At 42.2% G+C, this 24,685-nt stretch overlaps 1 protein-coding gene across 2 annotated transcripts in view; it reads left to right on the top strand.

Annotated features, from left to right (window-relative positions):
* The window catches only part of ttll5 (tubulin tyrosine ligase-like family, member 5), a 122,836-nt gene that overhangs the window by 43,872 nt on the left and 54,279 nt on the right, over positions 1-24,685 (top strand). For both annotated transcript variants that reach the window (XM_057859894.1, XM_057859895.1), the window contains exons 26-28: positions 356-543; positions 4,994-5,124; positions 22,077-22,263. In XM_057859894.1, coding sequence (XP_057715877.1) covers positions 356-543; positions 4,994-5,124; positions 22,077-22,263 — 506 coding nt within the window. The remainder of the gene's footprint in view (positions 1-355; positions 544-4,993; positions 5,125-22,076; positions 22,264-24,685) is intronic.

The following is a 24,685-nucleotide window of genomic DNA, read 5'->3' as shown; positions in this document are numbered from 1 at the left end:
TAGGTTGCTGTTTACTTCCTCTGGATTAAAAATGAAATATTACAAGCAATTAAAGAAGAAGCAACTGGAAGCGTGGGACCACAGAGGCAGAAAAACGTTCAATCATAAACTTAATAACCAACGGAGACGAGAAAATGACAAAGCCAAAGATGCTTGGTTAGAATAAAATGGCTGAAAAATAAGGGTAGGGGTGATGCTGCATACAAAAAAAGGTAAAAGAATGAAACACCTGAAACAACCGAACTGTATACATTAAATCGAAGGGTTTTGTATGGAAGACATAAGAACTGTCTAGACTCCACACTAGGAGAACAAACACAAATGATCTGTTTTCAAACTTTTTTTTTTTTTGTAGTTTCCAAAATGTGCAATTCCAGTAAGATGGAATCAAACGCCGAGGCGGGTTTCAGGGAGTTGAACTCCTTGACTGTCCAGGCCCAGTCCAACCAGCAGGCCTTCATCTCAGCCCTCCAGAAGCTGGGAGACGGCCAGGTTGCTCGCATCAATGCCGGCTCAAGTCAAATCAACCTTCTGACACAACATGTAAGTTCTCTTTCCCGTTTCTCAACTCAATAAGTCAAGGCTATCTTCAAATACCCATCCATGTACAGTAGGGGTGGGAACCTCACGGTACCATGCGATTTGTGATATAAGTAGGCTTGCCGACAGCACCGACCGCTTCTTGTTGTGTTTGGGTTCCTGAAAAGGAAGACTGTCCCCAAATGAATAGGAAGTGGCTCAAAATCAGCAGGAAGTTGAGACCTGAAAATCCCCACAAAAGACTGGCTGTGAACGCTCTTGCTTTAGTGCCATTGATGTCCAGTCCAATCAAAATGAATTGGATGTTTCGCACGGTTAAATGGTAGCCAGTGAGCTAAAGTAGACCCTATTCTAATTCTATATTCAGTGGGGCAAATAAGTATTTAGTCAACCACCAATTGTGCAAGTTCTCCTACTTGAAAAGATCAAAGATGCCTGTAATTGTGAACATGGGTAAACCTCAACCATGAGAGACAGATTGTGGGAAAAAAAAACAGAAAATCACATTGTTTGATTTTCAGAGAATTTTTTTCCAAATTAGAGTGGAAAATAAGTATTTGGTCACCTACAAACAAACAAGATTTCTGGCTGTCAAAGAGGTCTAACGAGGCTCCACTCGTTACCTGTATTAATGGCACCTGTTTTAACTCATTATCGGTATAAAAGACACCTGTCCACAATCCAAACTCCACTATGGCCAAGACCAAAGAGCTGTCGAAGGACACCAGAGACAAAATTGTAGACCTGCACCCGGCTGGGAAGACCGAATCTGCAATAGGTAAAACGTTTGGTGTAAAGAAATCAATTGTGGGAGCAATTATTAGAAAATGGAAGACATACAAGACCACTGATAATCTCCCTCGATCTTGGGCTCCATGCAAGATCTCACCCCGTGGCGTCAAAATGATAACAAGAACGGTGAGCAAAAATCACAGAACCACATGGGGGGACCTAGTGAATGTCCTACAGAGAGTTGGGACCACAGTAAAAAAGGCTACTATCAGTACCACAATGCGCCGCCACGGACTCAAATCCTGCACTGCCAGACGTGTCCCCCTGCTGAAGAAAACATGGGCCAATATACCAGCAACAGTGTGTGAAAAGCTTGTGAAGAGTTACAGAAAATGTTTGGCCTCCGTTATTGCCAACAAAGGGTACATAACAAAGTATTGAGATGAACTTTTGGTATTGACCAAATACTTATTTTCCACCATGATTTGCAAAGAAATTCTTTAAAAATCAAACATTGTGATTTTCTGGGGGCTTTCCCCCACATTCTGTCTCTCATAGTTGAGGTTTACCCATGTTGACAATTACAAGCCTCCCTAATATTTTCATGTGGGAGAACTTGCACAACTAGTGGTTGACTAAATACTTATTTGCCCCACTGTATTATTTTGGTAGCAACCTTTTGGTTCCTTTTTATTTCCCAACAGTAACACCTATTTTAAAATATTAATCGATTCATGTTGGGAGCATATTGATGACCTTTTGGCTGACAAAGTATCCATTTTTCGAGATATTGTCACACCCCAAATGCTAACGTATCATGTTTTAGCGTGCATGCAGGCTAGCAATTGTTGCGTCCAATAATATGCCTTAAGTATGTGGTAAAAATCTTGAAATTGTACCCACCACAACTGAGACTGCGCCTTTGAAAACGGTGCTCCTTATGGGTTAGGGTTATCACTAGTGGTAGTAGTAATGGTTTGGTGGCTGCCATCCCCCCCACATCAAACGGATTGGACATCTATGGTCTTCAGTGGCGGCCAATACCAGGCAATGAGTTCATTTTGGGACATTTCCTGTTGAATTTTGGTTACATCTTGTTGATTTTGGGGCATTTACGGGTCACTTCCTGTTGAATTTGGGTTACTGAAAAGGAAGTGACACAAGAATGTCCCCAAATGAATAGGAAGTGACTCAAAATCAACAGGAAGTAACCTATAAATGCCCCAAAACGAACAGAATGTGACTAATGAAGAAGAAGTGGCCCAGAAAATGATATGAAATGTATCAGAGACACCTTAAAATGTACAGGAAGTGACCCGTAAGCACCCCAAAATGATCTCTTTGGCATCCACTGACAGCAATAGATGTCCAATCGACTTAAACTAGAAGGCCCGGATAGGAATGCTCATATTTCAGTGCCATTGACGGCGCTACACATCCAATGCAGTCTGTCTAAGCGCCGTTCCATGATAGCAAGTGAGCTAATGTAAACACTTTTTTTTTTTTTTTAGCAACCTGTTGGTACCTTTTTAAAAGGATCGATATATCGATCCTTAGCGGGAGCATGTCGATAAGCTTTTGGGCTACAAAGTATCTGGATATATCGCCTTTTGGATATATTGTCGCACCCCTAATGTACAGTATGTTGGGTTAATAAACAGTGTTTGACGGTAGGAAGATTTGCTGGAGGCTTTCTCTCTGTGAGGTCTTTTATATTTCTCTTTGGCAATGTTTCATTCTTTCCTGACCCCCTACTGACCGGCGTCATCCGCGCGGTTGCTCAGTCTTCCAGCAGACCTGTCGGAGCCTGAGGGTCCGCAGCCGCGAGCTGCGCACCTTCCTCCGCTTTTGGCGGGGGCGGCTTAGTAGTTCAATGTGGCTGAGCGGAGCGTCACGTCTCCGCTCTGTGTGAGGTCTCATTATCAGATGCGCCATGGGGGAGTGATACTCAACAAGCCGCTATTTGGTGGTAATTGATGCTTATAAATAAAAGGAATGTGAGCAAATGGCTCTCCGCATCAGCTTCTTCACAGTCAGATTTCTCCCACGTTATCCTGGTCGGTCGGTCGGTCGGTCGGTCGGTCGGTGCGTTGAACCCCTCTGCCTTTGCTCCCACTGCCTCCTACTACTTACTTGACTGGATGTTTTTTCTTGTCAGAGGATGACACAAGGACCACACAGGATGAAGTCATGCCGCTTCCACATTATTCTGTCTTTCTTAAAGGTGTTTACTGGATTCCCTTTTGAGAAGTGAGTCTGGGACATGGCAGCAATTTGTTTCTCAGAGAGTTTTTTTAAGGACAAAGATTATAAGTCATTAAATCACCAGCTGAAGCAAAATGAGAACTTTGTAAACATGAACAACTCCCTCTTTTACTGTGTAACATCTACAACAGCAGCAGGGTTCTTGCACCCTTTGAGTGCTTTTTAAGACCTTGAAAATATCATTTAAGACCAAAACAAGTTCTGATCTCATTTTATTTCACTGTAATTGGCCCTCTAGTGGAGAATACATATTTCCAATTATGAAAGTAAAAGTAAAATGTCTCCGGTTTTCCGTGCTGAATCGGTGCCAAATAAAAACTGGGACAAAAGTCCGTGCTTTCGAGTCATGTCGACGGCAGCGCTCTATGTCACATTCTTCATTTTTTACGATACTTTAAAGACGCCACGTGGTTGAACAGGCCGGCGTTTTCGTGGAACGGCAAGCGTGATGATAGGGAATAGTATCGTTTCTCGTGTTTACTGTTTGACTCTTTATATTAGTGTAACACACCCAATATGAAATAAATAGGACATATACCATAGTTTAAAAAAAACAAGCTGATTATAGGGCACAAGACGCCTTCTTATCACAGAAGCCCAACGTGTGCGTCATGCAACTGACCGAGCAAGATTGACGCTGACAAGCCCACGCCTGCACCATCAACTCTAGCAATCAGTTCTCCCGGACAGTCCAGAATAAATAGCGGGATGCCCTGTCCCAGCACAAGAAATACCGGCGAATGCCCGATATTCAACTGATAACACGTCTGACAAGACTCCAAGAGCCCCTTTGACGCTGAGGTGACAAAATCCACAACCCTTGTCGCCCTGACAACAGTAAATCCCATCCTCCTGTCCAATCCACAAACAGACAATAATCCTAAACAGACCCTTCTTCCTGCTCACAGCCCGCCCCGTAAGAGCTTCCAAAAGACTGAATGTTTAACTAAGCATTGTCATTTTTCTCTGGAACCTTTTGTTGACTTGTGATATGGTGACCTTGCCTCCTCGCCTGAGTCCGTTTCGCCTTGCAGTTTGATCGCTGTCCACCTAAATAAATTGTCAACTTGTGCTTCGAAGCCTTTTTCCAGCTTTCAAAATGGTGTCAGTACAAGGGGTTAAAACTAAGGTCAACGCACGGAGTTTGGCCTTTACCGTGAGCGCCATCAATGGCACTGAAATATATGAGCAGTCTGCCCCCATCCCAAAAACGTGCACGGTTGGCCGATGGAACACTTTGAAATGGTCCGTAGGTGTGAGCGTATTTGTCTTTGTGTCCTGTGACTGGCTGGCAACAAGTTCACGGTGTACCCCCGCCTACTGACCGTTGTTAGCTGGCATAGGCTCCAGCACCCCCGCGACCCTCTTGAGAAGCGGTTCAGGAGAATGAATAAAATATATTTTGTGTTTTGATTGTTGATGATTTTTTTTCCCCACTTTTCTCTGCTCCCCACAGTTGACTAGGTTAAAACTGGCTAGCCAGATGTTAAGTGAAGAAAGTCCAAAGATGCGGCCCTCGTCTGCCGATATCCAAGGACCTTTTGGGCCGGACCACTCCAAAATGGACCCTCTTAGAAACAAGATCCAGTAAGTCTGCTATAGAAACCGCTTTTATTAGATGTCTTTACACTACTCTACTGGATAAGTTATTGATAAAGTTGATATATAAGACAACCTGTTCACTGGAAACCACAAACGCAAGTATGCTTACGATTGTGTTCATACTGTATGATTAGGGCTAATTTGTAATTTAAGGCCGCAAAAATCTGGCCTTAAAGAGCATACGACACCAGAAAAAAAGTCTTAAATGGCATTATTATGTGAATTAGAATCATATTTTGAGACGATTCGACTATATACAACAATTTAGCAAAGCGCAGATGACGAGAAATTAGTCTTTTAATCTGCCGGTTAGCCACGCCTACAATTATAGGGCTTTAGCGTCCCCAACAGGTGGATGACGTCAGCGGTAGACTAGGCTCATCGGTTTTACTATTCAGCCCATTGAGGGGGAATTGTTCAGAACGAGGAAAACGAGACGAAGAGAGCTGCAAAATGTCATTGTTTCAGTCTCTCTACTCCCAATATTTTTACAGGATATTCTTTTTATCCAAGTATTTTCCCCAATAGCTATATAAATGGCTTGAGAAGGACCAGTCAGTCTGTCGAGGGGGAACTATTCACAATGAGGAAAACGCGACGAAGAGAGCAGCAAAATGTCATTGTTTCTGTCTCTTTACTTCAATATTTTTACAGGATATTCTTTTTATCCAAGTATTTTTCCCCAATAGCTATATAAATGGCTTGAGAAGGACCAGTCAGCCCGTCGAGGGGGAACTATTCACAATGAGGAAAACGCAACGAAGAGAGCGGCAAAATGTCATTGTTTCTGTCTCTTTACTTCAATATTTTTACAGGATATTCTTTTTACCCAAGTACTTTCCCCAATTGCTAAATAAATGGCATGGTCATGACAAATAACTTGTGCTAAATGGAATATAAAATAATAAAAATCCATTTATTCAAGATGACATGGCAAAATTACTCCATAATGGTCAAAACAGTCGACTTTACCTTTACTGTCACACCTGCCGAACGATATTTTATGACACCTAAATAGGACATATGTCATTTCCCTTCCCTGGCTTCGGAGAATGTAAACAGACCAGAAGGAGTGACAGCTAGTCGACATGCTAACCCGAACCGAGGGATGTTTCAAAGTCTTCGAAGTGGAAAATCACACATAACTAGCCTGGATTATTTGACATGACGACCCGGTTGTCGAGTTTCTTTGCGGATCGGCAAACCGCCCGGCGGAGAGCAATTTACAGTTCGTTCCCTGGAGGAGGGTGGCTGGAATTGTTGTGTAGCTAACGTGCTAACAGCTAACTGCTAATGAGCGTGATGATAGCTTTTTACATGCCTATCAATGATCAAACGTAAGTAGTCCTTTATTTAAAGGAATTTTATAGTGTTTACTTTGTAATCACTGTATTCGTATTTGACATAATACAAAACAAGATGTTTACTCACTTCCTTGTAAGTCCAATGGTCCCACAGTAAATATCCACGGTGAATGGGAACCTTTTGAAACTCCAAAAAGGCGCATACGCCTCTCCCGCATACAGAATGATTTTTCTGCAGCCGTTTGGCTGGCGTGATGCAAAAAATAAAAGTATTAATCCGCAAAATCAGCTGAATCCTTCGTCCTCATACACAACAGTACACGGTAGCGTGAAGAGGACGTCTTCTACCGTACACGTCACAGCGCCCTCCTCCTCAATGCGAGACCGAAGCCGGAAGTCACTCATTTTCCTGGCGCGGGATTCAAAAAACTAAATAAATATAGCGATCGCTTCCACACACATCCAAGCGGTCCATATCATTCAGGAGCATAAAATACCGCGTGTATTATGAAATAAACATGCTTTTTCGTGTCACAAGCACTTTAAAGGGACTATATGGAGTTTGTCACATTTTTACTGGCGACTGCCACCTCTGGCCTAAAATGTCACTGCAGCTCTCAGGCTTGTATGAGCACGAGCATAAAGCAACAAGCGTTTTGCCCATCAAATCAGCACCAGAAATGTAAAAACGGTGAGTAGCAAGTCTTAAGTGGGTTAGAAAAATTGTTTTTACCAGGCAGAAACGAGGCGGAGGCTCATTATATCTGAAGCAGTGTTCAGCGATCGATCAAGAAGTACCATGTCAGGGTTTCTACAGGTGTCAGCAAATGTCATTTAAAGCTCTTTAAACTTTAAACTCATTTAATGCCCATGCCCAACTGCAGATAGTTTCACACGCACAAATTGTAAGTGGAGTTGTCAGATAATGACTTTTTAACCCATATCCTGACATATATTATATCCCGGTGATTCCAAAAATCCGATACAGATATCAAACCGATACTGCTATATGTGATCGCGGACTTACATAACATATTGTGGCTTGTGATGTCCCACTAGATACTTTAAGAATGATAAATGTAACAATTTTAAGGTTTTCCAATAAACATTCTGTGGAAAATAAGAGAACAACTTCAACTGTTGTGGGGGAAAAAGTGCCGATTAAGGTAGTGCCCGTCTGACGACGTACCCGACTTCCGTGATTTCGACTTTACGACGCTGGAGTCTCTCGTCCACCATTTTTTTCTTCAGTCATTTTTTTAATAATGTTGTTTTGTGATGCTTGCTTTTATTTTGGCGCAGGAGACATTGAGCCAGTAGTACTTCCGCACGCGAGTAAGACTGCATGTACACACAAAAAAGAACGTATTTGCTCCCACGAAGAAGTCGCGCGGCCGAGTGAGAGATTCGCTATGTGAGCATGCCATTTGCGTTCATGGTGCAAACTTTAAATGAACAATAAGTGATTGAAAAATAAATGATGAATTATAAACTCATGACATATACCTCATTCACTGTACTGAAGCTGTGTGCCTTTGTTGTCATTTTGAGCCAGAAGCACTGTGTGAGCCATCCATATGTGACATGGCAGTGCTTTATTGGCGCTTTGCACTTGCTCCAAAAAACTGATGTTTGCACAATTTTGATTTCAACAAGTATAGTGGTGCAATATAAGCACATTTTCCATAACTTCAGTTGAACACGTGTTCCCTTATTTTTCACAGAATGTTTTATAGGAAATTAGTGAAGTTGTTACATTTATCATTATTAAAGCATCCAGTGGGACATCCCAATAGATTTATTCATTCATTCATTCATTTTCCATAATATAATATAATTTAATATGTTAGGTCCACAACCGCATAGATTGGTATCGGAACTTTGGAGTTGGTCATTATCGGGATATTGATAACTGGTTAAAAAGTCATTATCGGACAACTCTACTTACAATGTGTGTGTGTGTGTGTGTGTGTGTGTGTGTGTGTGTGTGTGTGTGTGTGTGTGTGTGTGTGTGAAACTATCTGCAATTGGGCATTAAATGAGTTTAAAGTGGCATTAAATAAGATTTTCTTATAATTGTAGAAACCCGTTAATACTTTGTTTTTTGCTTGCTTTAATGCTGCTTGAGGATTAGGTCAAGTGGGGAAAGTCAGCAGACTGCTTGCCCTCGACTTTGGTCAATAGTGACGGATAGCTCATCATGTTACACTGTTTCTGAATGATGAACAGGTGATTTCATGATGATCACTGTCTCATTGAATTTAACCCGAAAAGCAGTTGACCATTCATCACGGAGTTTCTAGCTCATCATTTTGCCCGATCCAGACTGCTTTTCCTGTCCAGGACTTTCTTAGTTTTGGACCTTTTCAGGAATTCTAAGAATGTTTGGCTTTTCCCTTTTGAAACGTTTTATACGCACAAATCATGAATGAGAGATTTCTTTTATTGTTTTGGCAGATAGCCTGTAATACTTTTTAGTATTTTGTCTCTGGATCCAGGCAAAAAAAATACAAATTACACTTAATACCTCTATCAAAAGCATTAAAACTGCCACAATTTTGTAAAGTTGTGTTGACCTCGCAGACAAGAAAAGTAATCAGGCAATATTTCATTTTCATTGCATTACCGTTTTTTTTTTTTTTTTGCGCCCATAAGGCACGCCGTATTAAAAGGCGCAGTCTCAGTTGCGGGTACAATTTCTCTCGGGCAACAATCAGTAGCAAGCATGCATGCGAAAAAATATGTTAGTGTGTGACAATATAAGATGATAAAAGGTGATATATCGTGATACTTTGTAGCCCAAAAGGTTAGCGATATGCTCCCGCCAAGAATCAATGTATCGTTTTAAAAAGGCGTCAGTGTTTAAAAATAAACAAAAGGAACGGAACCAACAAGTTGCTAACAAAATCTTCCATTAGACTAGTGTCTAAGTTAGCTCACTGGCTTCCATTGGACGGGACTGGAGATCCAATTCATTTTGACTAGATTGGACATCTATCTACCAGTAAAAATCTCATTCCATTTCACAGCAGAAGGATGAAAAAAGCTTGTTTTTCTATTCATTAGTTGATTCGTAGAATATCCTAGAATGATTTCCTGACCAATATATCATAAATTGTTGTATCGTCATATCCTGAGCTCATCGTTATCGCGAGCCTCGGTTCGTATCGAGAGCTACCCAGAGTTTCCCGGCTTTAGTTGGGAGTGCAAAATAGTGACATCACTCGCAGCCCTGACAATGCTTTAATGTACAAATTTAAATGTGCTGTGATGATACGTTATGGCTTTGATTTCTCCACAACAAGGTGCTGGATTTAAAAAAAAAAAAAGTACTATCGTCCGGCATTTACTTCAGCTCAATACATGAATCGCTATCAAGGCGGGTTTGTCTGTGTGGCTATCCGTGTGTTTGTGTTTAATGGATGCCGAAACGGCCGGGCGGATTTTGACCGAATGTTACACAGTTGCGCTTTGCATCTGGGAGTGTTCTTAGATGGGTTTGATCTCTGCACACCTCCATTTAGTGCGAGAATAATTTGGAAAATTAGCATAGAAAATGCCACTTTTCACTTTTTTACCCGAGCCATACTGCTCGATAAATCCATCCAGCAGACATAAAAACAAAAATAATGGGGAAGGACTGATTTCCAGGTTTCTAATGTGTCCATTTAACAAACCTGGGCCCCGACACCCCGGCACAAGTCCTTTATAAAAAGCAGGGTGTTGTCAGGAAATGCGCCCAGTCAGTCAAGCGGAAAGCTCAAAGAAGTCATTCATTGATTTCTGAATTTGGTGCGCACACACAAGGCGTTCTGTCCATTTTTTAGAGAACATTTTAGACTTGTGCAAACACGCTAGTTTAATCTTCAACCTGCGAGTAATAAGAAGATTTCTCATGATGTTCCGCCTATATACGGTAACCTCCTCCTTCTGGTCATACTTTTAGTGAATGAAAAGTTTATTTGATTGGCGCGATTTTTTTGTTTTGTTTTTTATTGTTGTCATATTCAAAACGAAATTTCAACAATTTATCCAAAGTGCCCGGTCCGAGTGTTTTGCGGATTTTGGAATTTCTAGATTTTAGTTGTGGTCATCATGTCTTGGGTTAGATTCCCGGTGGAACCGAGCTGTTCAAGTGGCTGCCACGCAATCAGGAGATTGTTGTTTTGACTCCTGCTTTTGCTCTCAGACTGTTCAAATTGTCCTCGGGGAATGTGGTGACCCCACTGCAATTTTCCCCACTGTGGGCTGGAAGGGAATATTTTCTTTCACCTTCTAATTCCTTGTGGAACTCGAGCAGTAACTGTCACTATCGCGGGACACCTGGCTAAGTGAAAGTTTCTCTTGACCTTTCAATTCAATTTCTTGATTTGATTCATCAACAAACTTAGCATGCTTTTTAAAGAATTTTTTTTTTTAACTTTGTTCATCAGCCATTTTAATTTTTGTTTCAATAAGTTGTCCGAGAATTTGTGGACGCTCGCCACACTAAATGCTAACGCTATGCTAACACTAAGAGTTACATTTAGTGTGTGATGATCACTCTGTACAGACCTTTAAAGGCCAAAGCGGCGTAGCATATTCTCTCCTGCCAAGACATTACCGTGTCTTTCAAAACAAGCAAGCCTGGCGTGGATTTCCTAAACACTGGTGGGGGCGTGCGCGGCACATGTCACACAAGTGGGAAAAACCCAAACACTGCTTTGACCGCAGGCTGATTAACTACGCGCACAATGAGAAAATGTCACGCATTGTGAACATATGACAGAAACCGTGTGTCTAATTTCTCGTCTCGTCAGACGAAAGGCTGCGTTCGTCTCGTTATGCTTTAGTCTCCCAAAACGCGTTTTTTCCTGGTGGTCAGGAAATATTTTTCGTATCGTCATCATTGACGCAAACTCCAACTGACTTCCTCCTGGGTGAGTCTCAAGAATGCTATGCATTCCGGTAATGAAGGATATTTACCAAAGCTGGCTTAAAATAGCAGAATGCTATGCTGACTCAAGTGTCTTTTTTCATCAACGGTTTGAGCTCCCTAATATTGGATTTACAGTAAAATATCTAATTGTCCTTTACGGCGACGCGCTGACACCACGCACAGCAGAGTGAAACAGTGCGGGACAAGTCGGGGGTTGTATCGGCGACCATTTGATTTGATTAGAAAGTCTTTCCCTGGCCTAAACACCGCAGACCTACATTTGCATATTATGGTCCGTGAAATGGCATTCCTTTAATCCCAATTGTCAGCATTTCATAGCGTTCCTCCTCCAGTCTGTTTATTAGATTTTAAACTTCTGCCTCTGTGTTGCCATGTCAGGTTTAGGTTTTTTTGAAAATGAGATTTCCTATTTGCCCTCAAATCCTGTTTGCTGACCACTGGATGATCAGAATAATCTATGTCCTTTGAATGATCGGCCGGGAAAACATGTTTGTACTGATCTGCAATAGTGTATTCTCATGAAAGCTATGCATTAATAATGGAAATGAAGGACATTTGCCAAAGATGGCTTCAATAGGATAACCTAGTCATTATTTTAATCAACACTTTAAACTCCATTAATTTTTGATTTACAGTAAAATATCGAATTGATTAATGTCTTAAATATGAAATATTACACATTATGGTCATGATCATGCTGGGGAAGTAGGTATATATAAAATCATAAACTATTAAAGGTTTCAAAAAAGGCCAAACAATCTTACCTTGTCGCAGTCTTTTTTTTTTTTCTTGCCTTCTTTTCGGTGCATTATGGGTCAGAATAACTTTATTTAAAATGCACTGTGATTATAACAGGACCATGCACACAGTGCAACTGGTTGAAAACTGCATGCTTAGACACTAGATTTTCCTCAATTTTTTTTTTTTTTACACAAAGAAACCGTTATAGCTCATCATATCCTGTTAAAGTATACTAGTATAGTTTTAAACAAATTTCAACATTTTACATGATACGGATCGAATATTTGTGATGCTGTATTGAGTTGAAAACATCAAACTCATTACGTTAATGGATTTACAATTCTAAAATCGGTACAAAATAAAATTACCGGGTGTTTTTTCAAACTCACTAGAGCAATACATTTATTTAAAAATCAATGAAAATACCCGAGCTTAGCCTCAAACGGTATTAAAAAAAAATAATTAATGAGGATCGAAGTACAACATAAGAACAACTTGCTTGGCAAAAATCTGCTAGCTTCTGTAAAATGCTAATGTTTTGTGACAATGCTCTGAACAAATCGTTTAAACATGTGTAACCGGTTTGAAACGCGTCGCGCCCGATGCGATCTGCTCCCACCTCTCTTGACCAGGCTGGGACGCGAACCCACGCCGCGCTGCACTACGCGCTCAATATACCCTACCCACCGACGTCACAAAACCACGTGCTCGCTGTATGGTTCCGCCCACTTGTCCGTCATTTTGTCTCTGTATTAGCATTGGTTTCAATTGATCGAGGAATTTAAAATGCATTTCATGGAAGACCCGGTGCTTTCTGATGCCGTAAACTCACTGGAGGTGGAAAAGCGCTATATAAGTATAACACCATTTACCATTTACCATGTGTTGCATAAAAGGCGTTATGTGGAAAAGCTTCGTTCTATACAGTCGCCAGATCCATATTTGATGCCTAAATCGATGATTTTTGACCGGCTGCCTTCGCCGTCTCTGCCTGACCCTGATATTTACAACTATCTTGTCCACACAAAATCAGCCTATTCTCACGAAAGTTTGAAAAACTTTAAGAGCTTGGAGGCTTATAAATGCTACGTTGCTGGTTGGGTGAAACAGGTCCTCGTACACGAAAATTCGGCAGGAATCTTGTGCTCGGAAGGTGAGTTACGAAATTTTCAATTCAAAATCTTTTGTTCTTGCTAACATCCACTGTCAAGTCTAATGTATTTCATGTCGTTTGTCAATGGAGTTAAGGCTTTTAATGTTCATATGGTTTAGCGATAGCACTCTCACTACATACATACGTGTATGTTGTCGGCGATTAGCCTAGCAATGATCTTAATTGTGGTTATTTGTCAGCCCAAAACCCTCTAAATATATATTAAATGCATCTTACCAGATATAAAATGACTACTACATAATCTGTGGTAATCGTTTGGAGCCCAGTTTTCTCGTTGAATTGCAGCAGCCCATCTCGCTCTCTCCTCTCCGTGTCTCTCGGAATCCGGTAGAACTTCAAGCCTCTCCGTCTATCTTCTCTGTTATTGCAACCGACCGCCACACACGCCTTCACCATTTTGATTATTAATGTTAACGAGCAGAAAAACACGCCGTAAATAGGAGGAATGTACGTAGCCGTAACAGGTCAACACGATGTGTTGACGGACAAGTGGGCGGCACCAGTCAGGAGAGCGGAGTTGTGACGTCACGTGGGTAGGGTCTATATCGACATTGTAGGGACGCTAACCGCTGCGCCATTAAGCGCGAGTCAACAGCACAGCTGCCAGCGTCCCTACTTGAAGGCATCGGAGGGAAGGTTTTCCACGCGCCGCCTCACACACGCGGACCTGCGTGTACCCGTGACACATGTTCCCACAAAAAAACGGCTAAATATACCTCTAAACTAAATTACGAATGCCTAAACAAACATTTTAGCTCAAACAAAAACTTACAACCTCATGCTGGTTTTAACAGGGAGCAGCTGAATTCAGTCAGCCATGTTAAACGAGTTATGTCATATTTATGCTGCCCACTAGAGGGCTGCGTATCCACCCAAATCAATAAAACTAAATGCAAACACGTTCAAAATGAATCACGACAACGCCACTCTCATTAAACGAATCTTCGAAGCGGCACAATTTTTTCTAATCCAATGACTCGAGTTATTCGATAAATCGTTGCATCACTAATGGCCATATTTCAATCAAAATTGAACTACTTCAGGTTTTCATGACTAGCTCAATCAAATCTTCATAGTTTAGCTTCATGAGAATCACCATCCCGCTCTGAATAAACTCGAGTAAGGTATTGAGACGATTTTGTCTCAACGCCACTTCCAATTTCCCAAGTCACTCCCCTCTGCGTTTGGTTTGTGCCAAACATACTGAAACTGTTAAGCACCCTGGCTCTTAAGGCAAGGCAGGCAGGAATTATGATCTGGTCTAAAGAGCACTTGTGGCTCTTTGAAGTAGCGCTGCCAGGATCCAGCAGGTATGCTGCATCGGCGGTCTCGTCAGCTGGTTCAGAAACGACACTGCTCGTCCCGTTACGAGCACTGCAAACATTCGGATTATTTCTGACAAGTCTTTGACCTGGCACACGTACGTTGACCTCGATTCGGTCGTAAATGTATATAAAAATGATGTCCATCGTTTGCGCCAGTTGTTAGGACACCCCTCTGTAATTGAGAGAGTCGGTACGGAGTTTCTGCGGTATACGTCATCACTCGAAATGAATATCTCAATGTCAATAAAACGATAGCAGCGCAAACGCAATTTTATACAGCACAAACGAATGGCACCATTGCGGTTCCGTTCCGCTGTAGATTGGGGGTCTGCGTGACATCATCACTACACATTAAAAGTGTAATATCAACAAAACCATTGCAGCACAAACACTTTTACATCACAAATGAATAACACCGTTTTTAGCCATTTTGAATCAAAATGTGGGGCTGGTTGACCTCTAAGGCTAGGTTCATACAGCAGGTCTTACTGTGCAAATCCGATTTTCTTCCCGTGTTTTTCATACCGGTCTGAAGAGGACGAGTCGCATAAAAGTGGACCGATCAAATCCGATCTAGGTCACTTTCGTATGTGGTTAAAATCCGATCGGGGACACATTTTTCCAGAATGTGTCTGCGGTCTGAACTGTCAAATGGGAATTCATACAGCAATTATGTCAGCAAAAAGCGAGAGAGACAGGGCGCTACATTATCAATGGAGCTGTGCATTCGCGTTCGCGCCTGGCTTGAACATGGCCTTAAGGGAAGAGGCGAGTTTGACAACAGTCATAAATAAATAAACTGTGGGGATGGGATCTGTGCTCCAAATCAGCGATATTTCAAGACCGCTACGATCAAGAGTTGGGGCAAACTGTCCGTTTATGTGTGCGTCTGTGAGTGCATGCTATCGATCCATATATACCTAAATGGGGATTATTTATGTCTGTCCTCTTTTTGGAAATCAAAATATGATGAACCTAGAATGGTGATGAGCCAGCATTTTTTTGGATGCTCCTGCACATGCGGGTCAGCTTGCACAGCGCATCTCGGACTGCGAATCAGTGCGCATGTGTGACACTTGAACGTGCTCTATGGACAAACAACTGGTATGACAAGCAATTGGAATTGGGCATTATGACCTGCCGTATGAACCTAGCCTAAAACAAATGGGGGTTGGTGGTGCGTCCCCTATTCCGGGTGACTCGGGGGACCACCCTGGATCCCTGAAGGGGTGACGATGGCCCCTTTGCTGGGCTGCGGGAGGAAGGATGCGCTGGCTGCTCCCCGTTTGCCCCCCTCCCCGGGCCGGCTGGGCAGGAGCCGTGGCCCTGGGGTGGCGCGGTGTCTCCGCTTGTCTGCGTGGCTATCGCATGTTTGATGCGATCGCGCATGGCTGAATGTGATTGGGCGTGCTTGGGGGCGGGGGCCTCGGTGCCGGGAATGGTGATGGGGCAGCGTAGGGTCGGTTGCCAACGGGTTCACACTCACAAGGGATTCTCACAATGACAAGGTTCCTGATCACAGGATTGTTTTGTGAACACTCCAACCCTCCCAATCACTATCTTATGGACCCCCCCTTCTTTCCCTGGTTAACAGGCCCCCCATATGGTGTTGACCAGAAATACATCTATCTGACGATAGCACCAACATATTCATAGTTAGTGTAGGCGTCAATGTATTTTTTGTCGTTGTTTGTGTTTCTTCTGCCTCTGTCCTTTTCCTCTGTTCCCCCAATATCCCTTCCTGTTCACTGCTTTGTCTTAATAAACGAGGTATGTTGAATGATCACAATGAGAGTATGCCATACTCCAATGTGAAACATTAAACCTGTTCTGACAAACCGGACACTTAGGCTTTTACTCTCTGTGTCAAACAGCTGAACAGGACAGGTCTAAAAAAAAAAATCCCCAAAAAACGGTGCTAGACATCCAATTCATTTTGACTGGCAGAATGAACAAAAGTGATTGCGGGCACGAAAGTGAGGACTGTATTACACACATTTCAGTTGTACGACGCCAAGGTCAAAATAAAAGCCTGTGATTTTGTATTTAAGGTATGAATGAATTACAACGTACCTGTCCGGCAAACAACCCCGCGGGCTGTACCTTTGACAGTCCTGGTTTACAGTACATCTTTTAATATCAACCTCACCGAACCATGGTACAAAAGTATCGACCAGTTCTCCTTGAAAATGTTTTTCTTTTGCATGTAACAATTACAGTTGGCTTACGGTTCAGTGAAATCGACAGCGGTTTGCAGCGAGTTGTCCCCTTGTGTAATGATAACACATCGAAACGCCTCTGCTTACGTTAGCACCCTCGCCACAGAAACAAGACATCTAAACTATTGTCTCTGCGCGGCGCGCATGTGGTATTTGCAGTTGGCCTCAGTACTTTGTCACACCGCTGTTTGACTTGGTGGAATATCGGCGGGACATTCCAGAGAATTTGATGTCAGCCAGTTTGCTGAACTAACAAACCCGACTAATAAAAAGACTTCATCAAAGACGTTGAACATTTTCACCCAAAGTTCCACAAAATTGTCTCGATGTCTCTCCGGCTTTGAATTTAAAAGATGTTTTTATTCGCGGCTGATTGGAGCCAGATGTTGTAATAGGAGGGTGGGCGCTTTGAAGCAATTCAACTGTTACTACACTCAAGCAGGGCCACACTTCACCATTCTTGTTAATAATAGTTTGTCTGTTCAGGGCTCTTTCACACTAGCGCCGTTTGGTCCGTTTTAAACGGATCAGAGTTCTTTTTCTCAGATAGTCCGCTTCATTTTTTAAATGTGAACGTGCATAGTTCGGACCAAACAAACTCTTGTCCGCTCAAAAATGGCAGGCCTCGGTCCCTTGAAGTGCACCCTTTTCGCTTGTGAATGCAACCGGAGCTTTTTTACTTTATGTGTGTGATGCTGCACATTGTTGTTGTGCTGCGCTAAGCAGTTGCATTTGATTAGGGCTGCCGCTATCGGTTATTTTAGTAGTCGATTCATCGATGAAATAGTTAGTTCCAGTCATCGGATAAGGAACATAAAAAATGAAAATACCTGAGCTGAGCCTCAAACAGTGTAAAAAAGAAATAAATGAGGCTCTATGTACAACAAAAGAAAATTGGCCAAAGTCCACTTGCTTAAATGCCGTAATATTCGAGGGTGTTTTTTAAAAAAAAATTTTTAACAATGCTCTTATCAAATGGTCCAGACATGTGTTCCCACAAAAAAAATCGGCCAAATATAACTAAATTACAAATGCATTAAAAAAAAAAATTCACTCAAACAATAACTTAGCTTATGTTGGTCTTAACAGGGAGCAGCTGGATTCAGCCACGTGAAATGAAGCAGACTAGAGGGCAGTGTATCCACTCAAATCAATAAAACTAAATGCAAACACTTTCAAAATAAATCATTACAACACCACTTTAACTAAACAAATACTCGAAGCAGCAAAACCTAATTCGAATCTTTTTTTTCCCTAATCAAAACGCTGCCATCCCCCCACTTCAAATGGATTGGACGTGTGATAATCTCATTCCAATTCACAGCAGAAGGATGAAAATTCCACACTGTCCATTTTCCCACGTTCACACCGAGTTAGATTGATGCTGCACATGTGCTCGACCTACACTGCTGTATTGTTTGACCAGAAGTCATATCGGCGTACTAAAGCGTAGTAAGCACAGCAGGGGGTAAAAGGCAGGATGTCTTGCCTATTTTACGAGAGCTGTTTTTTTTCACTCGTTGTCGGTTGCTTTAAAGACAAAAAAATTGCAAGAAACATAGCCATTCACTTGTAATTGCCTAAATTTCCCATTCATTTCCAGTGGCCCTACTTGCCATTCATTTCAACAGCACAAAAACTTTCTCAAATAACCCGATATAGACAGAAAGTGACCCCGAAATGCCCACCCGATCAACAGGAACGGACTCGATAGGAACAGGAAGACACCCTCAAATTCCCCAAATCAGCAGGAAAATCAATAGGAAGTGAAGGTGGAATGCTTCAAAAATCAACCGGGAGTGACCCGATATGTACAGGAAGTGAACCCGAGCTGCCCCCAAATCAACAGGAAGTGACCCGATATCTACGGGAAGTCTAGGATGCCTCACAATCAACGGGAAGTAACCCGATATACTAACAATCACAGCAAAGGATTTTTGTCTAGTTTGTTTTGTCTGTTAACCATTTCTTTATTTGCATTAACGCTGCATCTCAGCAATAAAGCTCAAATTAGAAGCCCGCGTGACCAATCGTCAGCCCACACGGTAGTAAAAATGGTACCGCGGCTCCTCGTGGTTCAATGCACGACATGAAACGAATGTTGTAAACTAAGGACGGGTTTTTGTTTGGTCTGCTGGCCTCTGACCTTGAAATGGTCACACACGAGCTTTTTTGTTTCCAGGAGCAAAAAAAAAACAACAACTAAGAATTGTCCTACGCACCCCTTGTCTTCATAATACTAGTTCAATGATGTGATCTGAGAAACGCGCGGGCTGGTTGTTTTGTTTTGTTTTGGCTACACAAGGGCAGGAATATGTTTCACTTAAGCCACACAATTCACACATTGTTATTCGGTATAATTCAACTCTTATTTGTCTAAAGATACTGAAGCTATTGTGAATGGAAGTTTGTAGCGGAGTGGAAAAAAGGAATAGCGGGGAATTCTCATTTTCCTCAATAAGACTCCTTTGGGATCTAATTTCCTCAACTGAGCTAGTTTTATTTCTATTTTGGTCCAATCTTTCCTCACTGCTCCCGATAGGGCATTATTTTTAGCAGGGGCTAACCCCGCACACCCTACGACTAGATGTTTGTCTGTGATGGATTAGGCTTTTCAAAAGCATTTATTGTCATATGAAAACAGAACACAGACCTTTAAAGGCTGAAGCAACGTTGCATATTCTCTCTTGCCAAGATAAGATGGCGGTGTATTTTCAAACAAGCAAGCCTGGAGCGCAGCCCAGCCTAGCCTGAACACCTTCTTTTCTCTGTCGGTCAACAGTATCTTAGTTGACTGCTTTCCTCAGATGGGGTACAACAGAAACCGAGTTCCATTGCTCCTAGAGTCTTTGGGAGCAATTGATTACATTTAAGTACATCTAAGGAAGAGGCTGCTCTTCTATTCACCAACAGTGCTTTAAAAAAAAAAAACTAAACGGCTTAGTTCTAATAACAGATAATCCAGTTACAAACTCGTGGCGCTCGTCAAAAGGTTTTCTTTCCAGGTTGTGGCTTTGTGATGGGGATGAAACCTGAACTTCTGGGTGTAGCGAAGCAATGGTTTTGGTTTTTGCTACTGTTGCCACAAGCTTTGCCCTAGACCAGTGTTTCTCAATTACGCTGCTAGCCAAAAGTATTGGCACCCCTGCAATTCTGTCATAATGCTCAATTTCTCCAAGAAAATGATTGCAGTTACAAATGCCTTGGTAGTAATATATTTGCTTGCAATGAAAAAAATACAAAAGAGAATGGGAAAAAAAAAAAAAAAATGTCATTTTACACAAAACTTGCACAAAAATGGGCCAGACAAAAGTATTGGCACCCTCAGCCTAATACTTGGTAGCACAATGTTTAGACAAAATAACTGCGAACAACCGCTTCCAGAATCCATCAAAGAGTTTCTTACAATGCTCTGATGGAATTTTCGACCATTCTTCTCCACAGGTGTTCTACGGGATTCAGGTCCGGACTCATTGCTGGCCACTTTAGAAGTCTCCAGTGCTTTCTTTCAAACTATTTTCTAGTGCTTTTTGAAGTGTGTTGTGGGTCATTGTCCTGCTGGAAGACCCATGACCTCTGAGGGAGACCCAGCTTTCTCCATTATGCTGCAAAATTTGTTGGTCGTCTTCAGACTTTATCATGCCATGCACGCGGTCAAGCAGTCTAGTGCCAGAGGTAGCAAAGCAACCCCAAAACGTCAGGGAACCTCCACCATGTTTGACTTTGGGGACCGTGTTCTTTTCCTTGAAGGCCTTGTTTTTTTCCCCTGTGAACTCTTATGTTGACGCCTTTTCCAAAAAGCTCTACTTTTGTCTCGTCTGACCATGGAAAATTCTTCCAAAACGATTTTGGCTTTCTCGGATAAGTTTTGGCAAACTCCAGCCTGGCTTTTTTATGTCTCTGGGTCAGAAGTGGGGTCTTCCTCGGTATAGAGTCCCTTTTCATACAGACGCTGATAGATTGTACGGGTTGATACTGTTGTACCTTCGGACTGCGGGACAGCTCAAACTTGTTTGGATGTTCGTCGAGGTTCTTTATTCACCATCCGCACAATCATTTGTTCAAATCTCTCGTCAATTTTTCTTTTTTGTCCACATCTAGGAATTTTAGCCACAGTGCCGCGGGCTTTACAATTATAGATGACACTGCGCACGGTAGACACAAGAACATTTAGGTCTTTGGAGATGGGCTTGTCGCCTTAAGATTGCCCATGGTTCCTCACCATTTTGCTTCTCAAGTCCTCAGACAGTTATTTGGTCTTCTTTCTTTTCTCCATGCTCAATGTGGTACACACAAGGACACAGGACAATAGGTTGAGTCAACTTTAATCCATTTTAACGGGCTGCAAGTGTGATTTAGTTATTGCCACCACCTGTTATGTGCCACAGGTGCTGTTAATGACACAAATGAGAGAAGCATCACATGATTTTTTAAAGGGTGCCAATACTTTTGTCCGGCCCATTTTTGGAGTTTTGTGTGAAATGATTATGATTTCAATTTTTTTTTTTCTTTTCTTTCTTTTTTGTGTTTTCATTGCAAGCAAAATAAATGAAGGTATTACTACCAAAGCATTTGTAATTGCATTCATTTTCTGGGAGAAATTCCGCATCATCTGACGGAATTACAGGGGTGCCCATACTTTTGGCTAGCAGTGTATTTTCTGCCCAATCCAGTCCAAACAAATTGGATGTCTAGCACCGTTAATGGCAGCCAGTGAAATAACGTAGACACAATTCTAATGGAAGACTTTGGGAGAAAACTGTTGGTCCATCCTCCCCCACCCTTTTTTTCTTCTTTTAAACACCTTTCTAAACGATAAATCTTTTCTTTGTGGGAACACATCGATAACCTTTTGGGATACAAGGTATTGCGATATCACCTTTTTGATATATTGTCTCTCATGGAATGAATATACTGTTTAATGAAAGTTTATTATTAATCAGTAAGAGAGAATCTGTTGTTTCACCTTTAGTCTGTCTGGTCTGTAATGAACTGTTTCTTAGCCGCACAAGACTGCAAAGAAATGCTTAAAAAAGTTTGCCGTAATTTGAGAGCAAAACTGAAGATGCTTATCCATCTACTAGTGAACTTCAAAGTTTAAGTATGTAGTATCTACAAAACAAGGCTAGTAGTTTTATCAATTTAGGTTGTACATGGAAGTTAGGGTTAAGAAACTATAGCATTCACACAATAACAAAAATAAAGTCTATACTTATTACTTCTGATATCTTTCAGTCACAACCGGACGGATGACACAGAGGCTTCTAGTGGAAGACAGAGTCGCAGCAACTTCACTCCCGTGAAGGTGGCCAATCCTCTCACCGTGAGAGAAAACCATCCGTCTCAGTTCACCGCCCAGCAAATGCACCAGCAAAAAATTCACCCTCTGCGATTATTAAGGCAGAACTACTGCGGATACCAGGTACAGTACCTACGGTAGTGGCACTAGGTCCCTCACGCGTCACATCGTGTACAGCGCATTTAATCAAGCGAACAGTTTACAAATAAGGAAAATAACTCCTGTCTTTAAAATAGTTTTGTGTTCTTACAGGTATGCCAGATGATATACCGATCATAAAAGAGCTTTAAAGTGCCTGGGACAGCATAAAGAAAATCTTAAATAGCTTTATTATGTGAATTAGGCTTCGGAGAGCGTGAACAAACCAAGAGGCGTGACAACTAGCCGACATGCTAACCCGAACCGAGCGTTGTTTCACAGCCTTATTCTCGCCTTTGGAAGTGGAAAAATCACACAAAACTACCCCAGATCATATCATGTCACACGGCGGCGGGCGGATTAGTCGATTGGCTTCACCGATCGGCAACTCTCCCGGCGGCGAGCAACTGGAGAATGACCGCCGGACAAACCGGCCGACGTCGGAGAAGCGCGTAGCTGCCTGAGCCCGACCCGAGGATAGCGGTCTATTGCCAGGCACGCGAAGAAGGCAGAGGGGGCTGGAAGTCTGGACGAAATGGAGAACCGCACGAGCATAAGCCTAGTATAGCGCTCTCCTGGCGGGCACGCGAAGAGGACCGAGAGGGGTGTGCGACGGTCGTCGGCCGAGTGGCATTCTCGGTGGACAAGGAGCATTGTCAGCCACAAAATGCAAGCCACCTCCTTATTAAAACGTGTGCTGTGATCCCAGTATTTGACATAATACAAAACACGATGTTTACTCACTTCCTCGTAAGTCCAATGGTCCCACAGCTGTCGGACTTGTTTTAGCCAATCTCGGGCTGGGGGTTTTTGAAACCCAAAAATGCTCACACGCCTCTCCCTGGTGCAGCAACAAAACCCTGCAGTACATTTGGCCTGTTTGATGCGAAAAATAAACAAATTCATCTGCAAAATCAGCTGAATCCGCAGTCCATCTGCACGCTATAAAGCAATGCCGTGTTGTGAGATGCTGAGCCAGGTGACGTCATAGTCGCATTCATCCTAAACCCTGGAGCTGGAAGTCACTCATTTTCATGGCGCGGGATTCAAAAAATGAATATATAAAACGATCTCTTCCACACATACCCAAGCGGTCCGTTTCATTCAGGAGCATAAAATACCGCGTGAAATATGAAATAAACATGCTTTTTGCTGTCAAAGGCACTTTAATTTGACTCGAACAAAGGTAGGATCGAGGAGTCGTGAGTTTCGTCTATAGTATGTTTGGCTGGCAGTCCACTCTATCTGGGTAAAGTCTTTTATTATCCTGAAAACTCCATTTTGAGAACCTTTGCTATAGATGTTCAAACTCACAGAGCAAACATTTACTGATGCTAGCAATCTTTGGTGTCAAGTGCCGTCTTGAGCTCCAGCCCGTGGGGGAGGGGGGAGGCAGCATCATAATGATGAGATGGGGGGTACAGCTGCTTTTATTTCTGCCAGATTGTTCAAAGAAATGTGGAATGGTGTTTACCCTAAACCCAAACCCTAACCCATTTGCGCTAGTCCAGGGGTCGGGAACCTTTCTGGCTGATGTAATCCCGTGAGTGCCATACAATATATTTAAAACTAAAAATACGAGTAATGTTTGCATTTTATGTAAGTTCAACATTTTTAAAGTACAATAGGTCTCTGAATTCTTCTTAATAACATTGTTATGCTGCGAGTAATTTGTGCATTTGATGTCATTTCAACATTTTTAAACTACAATAAGTCTCTGAATGCTTTTTAATAACATTGTTATGCTGTTGCTTGTCAATGATGAATATTTCTTACTATTAATGTGACTTCTGGTGCTGCATGGTGTTGCTGATGGCTTTGTAGTCTGGTTGATACTTGATGAGGTTAAGCGTGATGCAGGCATTGAGAAACTTAGGATACATCTCTTTCATTGTTCACGAAGAAGCGACATGAATCCTCAGTTTTTTCCAAACATACACGGAGCACCATCAGTGCACACCGAAACAAGTTTGTCCACTGGTAGATTTTTTTCTTTAGCGAACTCAATGAAGGACTTGGAATAAATCCTCCCCTCTTGTTGTTCCTTGCATAGCCAAAACTGCCAGACTTTCCTCATGTAGTGTGTCACCGACAACATACCTTGCGATCAGGCTGAACTGTGATAAAGTGCTTACGTCCGTTGACTCATCCAAAGCGAGTGAAAAAAATGGAGCCGAATTTATGTCCTTCACTTGCGTTGCCTCAATTTGATTTGACATCATGACGGTACGATCGTGAACAGTTCTTGCTGACAGGGGCATGTATTTTATCCGTTTTATAATCTTGAAAAGTCGTCAAAAAGTTCATTGGCAACATCAAGCATGAATGCTTTGGCGTACTCCCCATCTGTGAATGGCTTCCCGTTTCTCACAATTGCTAAAGCGTTCGCAAAGCTAGCCCAATTCAC

This window comes from Corythoichthys intestinalis, chromosome 15 (genome assembly GCF_030265065.1).
Source record: "Corythoichthys intestinalis isolate RoL2023-P3 chromosome 15, ASM3026506v1, whole genome shotgun sequence".
Taxonomy (NCBI): domain Eukaryota; kingdom Metazoa; phylum Chordata; class Actinopteri; order Syngnathiformes; family Syngnathidae; genus Corythoichthys; species Corythoichthys intestinalis.
This window is presented reverse-complemented; position numbering and strand designations above follow the sequence as displayed.